The sequence below is a fragment of the Hyla sarda genome, chromosome 5, assembly GCF_029499605.1.
Source record: "Hyla sarda isolate aHylSar1 chromosome 5, aHylSar1.hap1, whole genome shotgun sequence".
Lineage (NCBI taxonomy): Eukaryota > Metazoa > Chordata > Amphibia > Anura > Hylidae > Hyla > Hyla sarda.
The window spans coordinates 41,968,528-41,979,030 of record NC_079193.1 but is presented as its reverse complement, the minus strand read 5'-3'; the positions used below and the strand labels follow the sequence as shown (position 1 = coordinate 41,979,030).

General features: G+C 39.6%; 1 protein-coding gene across 1 annotated transcript; it reads left to right on the top strand.

Annotated features, from left to right (window-relative positions):
• The first annotated feature begins 1,111 nt into the window (after nucleotides 1-1,111).
• On the top strand, nucleotides 1,112-10,237 carry LOC130274522 (patched domain-containing protein 3-like). The gene is made up of 4 exons (XM_056522957.1): nucleotides 1,112-1,834; nucleotides 3,439-3,560; nucleotides 6,600-6,745; nucleotides 8,355-10,237. The coding sequence occupies exons 1-4, from the start codon at nucleotides 1,112-1,114 to the stop codon at nucleotides 10,235-10,237; spliced, it is 2,874 nt and encodes a 957-aa protein (XP_056378932.1).
• The last annotated feature ends 266 nt before the right edge of the window (nucleotides 10,238-10,503 follow it).

Below are 10,503 nucleotides of genomic sequence, written 5' to 3'. Positions count from 1 at the left end.
AAAAATTTAAAAAATGTGATCAAAAAGTCTGATTGAAACAAATATGGGATTGATAAAAAACTACAGACCATGACGTGTGGTGTTACTATAAAGGGGCTCAGATTTTTAAGCATGCTGATTTTCTTACAAAGAGTTATCATTTTTTTAAAGTAGTAGTTTTTTTTAAAAGCATTTAGATCGTATGGACCTACAGAATAAAGATAATGTTTTATTTTTACAGAGAAGTGCCCAAACAAAAGCCCCAAAAAGTTGCAAAATGGTGGGAGGGTTTCAATGTTGCTCCATATATATATGAGGCAGAGTTCATCAGCTCACCCCTAAATGCCAAATGTCCGCGCCCGGATTGGTGTGACCCAACACCAGCAGCAATATGTAAAGGAAGGATGAATCCAGCGCAGAACTTATGCTATCCACTTCTTTATTAAAGCACCAACAGGTACAGGATAAAAAAGTAACGCGTTTCGGCCAGGTAACCTAGCCTTACTCATACTTACTGTTTTTTTTTTCTTTAGTTTCACTGAAGATTTTGTGGTAAAATGAGTGATGTCATTACATGGAACAAGTCCTCGTATTGGTCTGTAGGCGGGGGGGGGGGGATTGAAAGTGTTATGGCTATGAGAAGGATAGGAGGAAAAAACAACATCGGTGTGTAGCAGTAATTCAGGTGAAATCATCACAAATAAATAGATAACTTTTATAAGACACTAATGATTTCTCTGGATAATATTTGGTTTGAACCACTACAGTAAACATACACTGTACTGAACAGACGACAGATGCTACTAAAATGGAAAGGTGATATACTTCAATATATTTGTAAATGCTAGTAGGCAAATTGGCAGGTTTCCCATGATAATTTGTATTAAATTGTAACATTAAGGTAAACACTGACATGTCAAAATAATGAATAATTATATGTAATTATTTAACTGTATCTGTTTAATTATTCAGAATAAAAATATGTGTTCTTGGGGGTGTAATGATAGATTATAAATTGGAGCCTCGCAGATATTTCATGACTATATCGGTGCCAGGTTACTTTGGAGGACTGTGTAACTGACTGTAGAGTATTCACAATTCTTTAGATGCCATAGGCACAGACTAGCAGAACATGGGTGAATGCTATGCAGACTGCTTAGAGAGGCCACTTTCTAGGGGGTTTCGTAAACTGGGTAAAGTTATCGCCAGGAACCCTTGGGGTTTTATAATTATTCCTATTGTTCTATCGGTTGGGTTAGGAGTTGGGTTATGCTTTCTGGAACAAAGAGAAATCAACAAGTTGGAAGAGCTCTTCACTCCGGAGTGGGGAATCGCAAAGGTTCAGAGGGACTTTATCAAGATGTATTTTCCCATAAATGACTCAGGCCAATTCTCAGTACAGCGACTGTATACAGTGGGAACATTTGCTTCTCTTATTGTCGTAAGCACATCAAAAAATATCCTCAATGGGAGCAATTTCGAAGAACTTCTAAAGCTGGATGCAACTGTGAAAAACCTGACCTCAAAGTCTTGCTTAAGATTCAGTGAAGTGTGTGCTGAAATCAATGGTCCTTCCTGCCTCCCAGCTAACCCTTTACTCAACTCAATGAACAATAGTACAAAGGATATCCTAATAACCTACCCACTGCTACCAAATGGGGAGTACATCGGACTGTACATTGGAGGTGTGACGCTAGGTCCTGGTAACCACCTGCAGAAGGCTCAGGCTCTACGATTCTTATATTACCTAAAAGATGATAAAGGGAACCTTCAAGGCAACAGTTTGGAATGGTTGGAGCACTTCATGAAAGTTCTTCCTCGTGAAATAGAAAAATTACATCTCAAATCTCTGAAGGTAAGTTGTTTTTTTATGAAGGCTAGTTTGTTGTTCCTGACATGTCTCTAAGGCTTATACACCAATATGCTGTGCCATTAAATCAACTCTCAGATAAAGTGAATAACATGAATGATCTCATAAGCAGTCAAGGAGTTGGATATACGTTGTACAGTCAAGTCTATAAATGGATGTGTTGGAACTGAAAAACGGACAAAAGTAAAGATCTCAGTGACTTTAGCAAAGAGCAATTGCTAGATGACAAGGGCAAAACATCTTGTGGTCTGATGTGCAGTGTTGGTACCTATCAAATGTGGTCCAAAGAAGAGCAACCAGGGAACCAGCGATAGTCATGGGTGTCCAAGATTTATCGATGTGCATGGAGAATGAAGGGTAGACTGTCAGATCTGATCCCATAGAAAGGCTACTGTAGCATTGAGCAACAGAAGTATATGGCCTAGTCTGATGAATCAAATTTCATACTGAAATTAGGCATGGAACATACAGGTTAAATCTCAGCATGTCTAAGACAAATAGCCCATCACCTAATCTGTGTATTTATATCAACTCCCAAATACATTAAAATTTAAAAATTAAAAACATTTTTAAATGTCTTCGTTGTGATGAAAGGCACGTTGGGGAGACGTCATCCTCTTCACCTCCATACCTTTCTATTGCTATTGGATCAGTTCGTATGTGACTTTTCACCATTTGGTTTAAGTTTTTATGCTTGCCATGTCATTTTTTTTTTGTGCGTTTTCATATTAGGGTACGTTCACATGTACAGGATCTGCTGCATATTTTTTATGCATATTTTGTGCAGCTGATTTTGCTGGAAAAAAAAACATTTTTTAAATCAACTGGTGCCAGAAAGTTAAACAGATTTGTAAATTACTTCTATTAAAAAAATCTTAATCCTTCCAGTACTTATTAGCTGCTTTGGAACACAGAGCTCTCAGCTGACATCATCACCACAGTGCTCTCTGCTGACATCTCTGTCCATTTTAAGAACTGTCCAGAGTAGGAGAAAATCCCCATAGCAAACATATGCTGCTCTGGACAGTTCCTAAAATGGACAGAGATGATGTCAGCAGAGAGCACTGTGATCCAAAAAGAATAACATTTCCTCTGTAGTATTCCGCAGCTAATAAGTACTGGAAGGATTAAGATTTTTTATTAGAAGTAGTTTACAAATATGTTTAACTTTCTGGCACCAATTGATTGAAAAAAAAATAAAAAAGTTTTCCACGGGAGTTCTCCTTTAACTTTAATGGGTAGCAAATTCAGCTGCAGAATACTGGAAGTTTTTTATGCATTAATTTTAAACGGTATAGTAAAAATTAGATATACTTTTTTTTTTTTACATTCACTAAGTGACTCCATTTTTTGTTAGATTTTTATTTACAGAAGGCAGTAGATAGCAGGAAAGGGAGCTGTTTGCTCATACACAACATCATTACATCTAAACCCCCCCTGAGTAATTGTTATGTTCTCTTTAAAGGGGTACTCCACTGGCCAGAGTTCAGAAGTAAATGTTCCGAACATTTACTTCTGAACGCTGGCCACTGGAGTACCCCTTTAAAGGTCCTTGTGAATAATCCCCATTCTCTATGCCCCAAACACAGGTTTATCACTCGACGTCTATTTCTCTCCAAAAAGAATTTGACAGAAGCACCGAAAACATTATCCCTTTGTTCTGCCTCACCTATGTTGTGACTGTATTGTTCTCTATACTATCTTGTGTCAGGTAAGTGAACTTCAGAGCCCACAGTAAAGTATGGAACATTCTAGATCAGTCAGATTACTATAGGAGAACTGCTGAAAATATCTGCCACTTATTTGAAACCCCTACAAAAAAACTGATAAAAGACCCCTTACTTAGTAGCGATAATTATCAATTCTTAAAGAGGTTTTTGTATTTGAAGCACGGTCTCCCTAAAATTCATGGGCACCATTCACACATTAAAAAGGAGCACTTTACATTTCTGCTATCATTATGGACTTGAATTTGTATGACCAGGTGATATCCTAGAGGACTGGGAATTTGTTTGGTTCATGCTACCGTATTTCCAAAATCTGTTTCCTGGAGGTAAATATATATATATATATATATATATATATATATATATATATATATATATATAAAACTCAATGGGGGAGATTTATCAAAAACTGTGCAGAGGAAGAACGGTGCAGTTGCCCATAGCAACCAATCAGGTTGATTCTTTCATTTTGAAAGAGTCCTGGGGAAAATGAAAGAAGCGAACTGATTGGTTGCTATGGGCAACTGCACCGTTCTTCCTCTACACAGGTTTTGATAAATCTCGCCCAATATGTGCATGTATGTGTGTATATATGTTCCAGCATCACGTCCAAACGGCTAAAGATATTAACATGAAACTTGGCCACATGTTACTTATATGTCAGCAACAAACATAGGATAGGTGATTTAACCCTTACTTACCCCCATTTGCCAGGGTCGGGGTTTTTGTTTAAAGTCCCATACAAGTCTATGGGAAATATATGTTACTGCATCGGCTGGAGATATTTCGATAATACTTGGTCACGTTACTTATATATATATATATATATATATATATAGGATAGTTAATTTAACCCTTAACTACCCCCATTTGTGAGGGCCAGGGTTTTTGTTTAAAGTCCCATGCAAATCAATGGGAAATGTATGTTCCCACATAACTTCTGTACAGCTGGAGATATTTCAATACCTGGTACACATATTACAGGTTGGGATATGAGGGCGGGATAGGCAGTCGGGATAGGAGTTCAGGATAGGAGGTCGAGATAGGAGGACGGGATATGAGGACGTGATAGGACGACTGGATAGGAGGTCGAGATAGGAGGACGGGAAAGGAGGACAGTATAGGAGGTCAGGATAGGAGGTCAAAATAGGAGGTCAAAATAGGAGGTCGAGATAGGGGGACGGGATATGAGGACGGGATAGGAGGACAGAATAGGAGGTCGGGATATGAGGTCAGGATAGGAAGTTGAGATAGAAGGTCGAGATAGGAGGACGGGAAAGGAGGACAGGATAGGAGGTCAGGATAGGAGGTCGGTATAGGAGGTCGAAATAGGAGGTCGAGATAGGAGGTTGAGATAGTGGGACAAGATATGAGGACAGGATAGGAGGACGAGATTGGAGGACAGGATAGGAGGTCAGGATAGGAGGTCGGGATAGGAGGTTGAGATAGGAGGTGGGGATAGGAGGACGGGATAGAAGGTCAGGATAGGAGGATGGGATAGAAGGCCGAGATAGGAGGACGGGATAAGAGGATGGGATAAGAGGACGGAATAGGAGGATGGAATAGGAGGTCGGGATAAAAAGTCAGGATAGGAGGTCGAGATAGGAGGACGGGATAAAAGGACGGGAAAAGAGTACAGGATAGGAGGACGGGATAGGAGGACAGGATAGGAGGACGGGAAAGGAGGACAGGATATGGGATTGGGATATGACAACAATATAGGATGGGATATGAAGTCAAAAGCATTGAGTATTGATTTTCTTCCACGACAAGGATTAGGAAAGAAAAACCGGCAATGCCGGGTACTCAGCTAGTATTACTATAAAAGAACAACAACAGGTGGAGAGGTTGGATTCTTATTTAGAGTTATTTATGTGTCCACAATATGTGTTTTATATGCCAAATACTATGGACCTGAGGAAGGAGCAAGTGTTGAACTCCAAAATGCATAGTCTGTTTTTTATTTCATGTTAAAGGGGTACTCCAGTGAAAAACTTTTTTTTTTTTTTTTAAATGAACTGGTGCCAGAAAGTTAAACAGATTTGTAAATTACTTCTATTATAAAATATTAATCCTTTCAGTACTTATTAGCTGCTGAATACTACAGAGGAAATTATTTTCTTTTTGGAACACAGAGCTCTCTGCTGAATCACGAGCACAGTGCTCTCTGCTGACATCTCTGTCCTTTTTAAGAACTGTCAAGAGTAGGAGAAAATCCCCATAGCAAACATATGCTGCTCTGGACAGTTCCTAAAATGGACAGAGATGTCAGCAGAGAGCACTGTGCTGAGATCAACTTTTGTTATTGACCAAATACTTATTTTCCACCATAATTTGCAAATAAATTCTTTAAAAATCAGATGTGATCAAAATGTGATTTTATGGATTTTTTTTTTCTCATTATGTCTCTCATAGTTGAGGTTATAACCTATGATGAAAATTACAGGCCTCTCATCTTTTTAATTAATAAGTTTGGCATGTGTTGGATTATGTTCTACCTTGAGCAGTAAACGCATTCGACGAAGGGCGAAAAAGCGACTTTAGTTACCAATGGCAACTGATAATTTAAAACCTAAATTTTCTTAGTGTTATAGAAAATATATTGTAATTTGGAGACAATAAGACAGACTCCTTGTACCTTTTTTTAGTATAGTGATGCTCAGAGAGCTTAGCCTCACTATCCAGACAGAACAGGTCTCTCTTTAACACTCTTGACAATTTTATTTTACACAGTTTTTCCACATGATGGAGTCTCTTACAATCCTTGCAACAGTCCGTTATTATACTGTGTTAGATTAACATTGTCCAAGGAAACCATGGTTTATATGTTCTATGGAACTATCCTAGGCAAAAAAAAATCCAACCTGTTGTTATGGTCAGTGACCAGAGGGATCACCCTATACCACTTTAAAAGATTTCTTGGGGATGTAGAAAACTACAGCCGTAACTAAAAATAGCTGCATTCGTTTTTTTTTTTATTAATTTTGTAATTTCATAGAAAAATCTGTTTTGCCTTGTTTCAGCTTTGACAACGTGAGAAATAAGATCTGGTTGGCTACAACTGGAGTGATATCCCCTGGTTTAGCCATATTGACGAGCTTTGGCATGCTTTTACTGTGTGGAGTACCATTTGCCAGGACAGTTGCCAATGCACCCTTTCTTATTCTTGGTGAGAATTTTTTTGTATTTTTACAATTCTACTTTTATAAAATAATTCAATTGGAACTGTCATCTAAAGAAATGGTTCCTATGTAACAGGGACATATCAAAATCTGCTTTATCTGTCAAGGTCTGAGCATTCAGAGCCTGACCGATCAGTAGAGTGAGCGCTGAAAGGTGTCCTGCTGTGCGCTTCTCTCACTCTGTGTATATTATGGCTGCAAAAATAATGGAATGGCAATTAATACCATTCTTGATAACGAGCCCACAAAATCTGGAGATTATTCCTTAGCTTTTGAATTTTGGTAGGTCTCTGGCCCCAGACCTGCACACTGTGTGTGTAATATGGTGCTGGGGCACGGGGGAAACAAAAAAAATCATGCTTACCTAGTCTGGTCCCCCACAGATTCCAATCTCCTTTGTGCTGTCTGGGTGTCTTCTCTGTGCTCCCGATGAGCAGCTGGTGTTAGGACCTTCCCGCACAGTCAATCAGTGGCCGCAGAGGTGAGCAGGAAGGTCCTTTAAATGCAACCAGCTGCTTGTTTCTGAAGAAGGAAGCACAGAAGACACCGGAACAGCATGCAGAGGAACAGGATCTAAAGCAGACCCAAAGGGGACCAAGGCTAGGTAAACTAGGCAAGGCTAGGTTTCTCCCATGCCCTGACACCCTATTAAAGGGAATAGACAAAAAATAGGCGAGATGTGAAATGGGGGGATAGAGATGAAATGGAGGGTGAAATGGGGTGTGGACATGAAATGGGGGGGGGGGTAAATAGGGGTGTGGATACGAAATGGGGGATGGACATGAAATAGGGGTGTGGGGAAGGAAATAAGGCTGTGGATGTGAAATGGGGGGATGGTAATGAAATAGAGGGTGGAATAGGGGTGCGGACATGAAATAGGGGAATGGACATAAAATAGGGTGTGTGAAATACGGGGATGGTCATGAAATGGGGTGGATGAAAAATAGGTGTATGGACATGAAATGGGCAAGATTGTCACGAAATGGGGGATATAAGATGGGGTCATGTGAAATGGGGGGATATATGTGAAATTGGTGATAGTAATTAAATGGGGGTGGACATGATATGGAGGGTGGATAGATGTGAAATGGGGGAGATTGAAATGAAATGGGGGTATGTAAAATTGGGGTGTGGAGATGAAATGGGGGGGGAATGTGAAATGGGGGCGTGGATATGAAATGGGTGGATAGATGTGAAATTGGGGATTTCACAATTTGTTTATTATATTGCAATCACACATCGAAATGTCAATATTTACCTCCATAATCAGACATTGTCCTGAAATCGTGAGGCAGTTCTATAGTTGTACATTATGAGGTAGTCTCAGTCATGTAATGCAGAGTTGGGATAGACCGCATACTCGTGGCTCATTCTATTGGTTGGTCTGGCTCTAAACACTCAAACCCTGACCAATGAAAACTAAACACTAAAATTATTTCATATGTATACACTTTTGGATGTAGATTGTCAGTGGCACAGTTGTTTATTTATTTATTGATTTCTTATTATTTATATAGCCCCAACATACTTTACAATAGTACCCAGAATGGAGTTTACATTAACACAGTAAATGCCCCTGATTTTGTCTTGCCTTAGGAGTCGGGGTGGACAACATGTTCATAATAATTTCCTGTTGGCGGCAAACCAAGGTGACGAGCACAGTTGAAGAAAGAATGGCTGACACATACCAAGAAGCAGCAGTTTCCATCACCATCACTACTCTCACAGACGTACTTGCGTTCTACATCGGTATAATGACCCACTTTCCCTCCGTGCAGTCATTCTGCATCTACACAGGAACTGCCTTGGTCTTCTGTTATATCTACTGCATAACTTTCTTCGGAGCTATATTGGCTTTGAACGGGTTACACGAAAGTAACAACAGACACTGGTTAATTTGTATGAAAGTGAATGATAAAAAAGACGATAAAAGGAGCGTTTTGTATAATGCATGTTGTGTTGGTGGCTTGTATGACCCAACACGGGAGACAGAAATTGAGCATCCAATTACCGTGTTCTTTTATAAGTATTATGGCCCATTTCTTACAAAACCCTGGACAAAGGTATTTGTATTAGTCTTGTATCTGTTATACTTATCTGCTAGTATTTACGGATGTGTTCAGATACAAGATGGAATTGATATTCGAAATTTGGCTAAAGCTAATTCTTCCCTGACCCATTTTTATGATGTAGAAGCTTTGTATTTTTCTAAGTATGGCCCAAGAGTCATGGTGGTGGTGACCAATGAGGTAGACTACTGGGATATAAAGACTAGGGAGATCATTGAGGCTTGTATGCGAGCATTAGAAAAGAACCATCACATTGCCAAAGAATACACAGTGTCTTGGTTGAGAATATATGAGAAAATAGCCAAGGATGAAAATCTGAACATAACCACTAAGGAGAATTTTATGAAACATTTAAATCGAATCTATCAACATTTTTCTCAGTTTGAACAGGACATCGTAACTGATGGGCATGACATTAAGACATCCAGATTCTTCATCCAGGCCATTGACACAGTGACCGTGGATGATGGTAAAAATATGTTAAACCACTTACGAGATGTCACGGCTAATTGCAACATTGAAGTGTTTGTCTATCATCCGTTGTTCATCTATTTGGACCAATATGTCGTAATAATTCAAAACACAATTCAAAATATCGTAGTCGCGACTGTGGTCATGTTGGTCATTTCGATTCTGTTCATACCAGACCCATTGTGCTCATTGTGGGTGACCTTTGCGATTGCATCAATTATAGCCAGTGTGAACGGCTTCATGTACTTTTGGAAAGTTAATTTAGATTCTATATCGATGATAAATCTGGTCATCTGCATTGGGTTCTCGGTTGACTTCTCAGCTCATATTGTATATGCCAGTGTATGTAAGAGGAAGCCAAATGCAAACCAAAGAGTGATTGATGCCCTGCATGTCCTGGGGTATCCAGTTGTACAAGGGGCGCTGTCAACCATTTTAGGAATTGCCACACTTTCTGCAGCAGAAAGCTACATATTCAGATCTTTTTTTAAGATCATGTTCCTTGTTATCACATTTGGGGCACTTCATGGGTTGTTGTTGATGCCTGTGTTTTTAATGACAGTAGGAACTTGTACAAAACCAGGGAACAGCATAGTCGAATCTAAAAATGACAAGGGTAATAATGAAAAAGTTTCGCCTCCTGCAGTTATTTACAGAGTTCATCCTTTAGCATCTGATATCCAAATGAAAAGACCGGAGGTGAGTTTGCCAGGATATGCCATCTTGGCAACAAGCAATGTTAGGGAGTGCAATAGTCTCAACAGAGATTACTGCTGTATGAGTTGGCAGGGAGGCGTTTACTCTGTTCTTCATGCAGATGTCAAACAAAAGGATGATGATAATGGAATTACACTTGTGGAATACAGGAGGAGAATGCTGCAGGTATACCTGGAAGATAAACCTGATCGGGACTGTGGCATCGCAAAGCACACACAATAGTAAAACAAATCTACAACATTTTGCAAATAATGTACCTCCTGGCACTCCCCTATTGCTCCCAATATAGGTCTCCTGTCTACCTGTCGTCTTCTTGGTTTTGAAGCCTGCCTCATTCGGTGATAGGCTGAGCAGCAGTGTAACATAACAGGCCCGGGCCCCAGGAAAAAGACCGAGGCCAGGTGACTGATATTTGTGTCACCAGAGGAGGGCCAGAAGGTAAGTTAAAGGAGATCTTCAGCCATAGACACTTATACCTATCCGGAGGA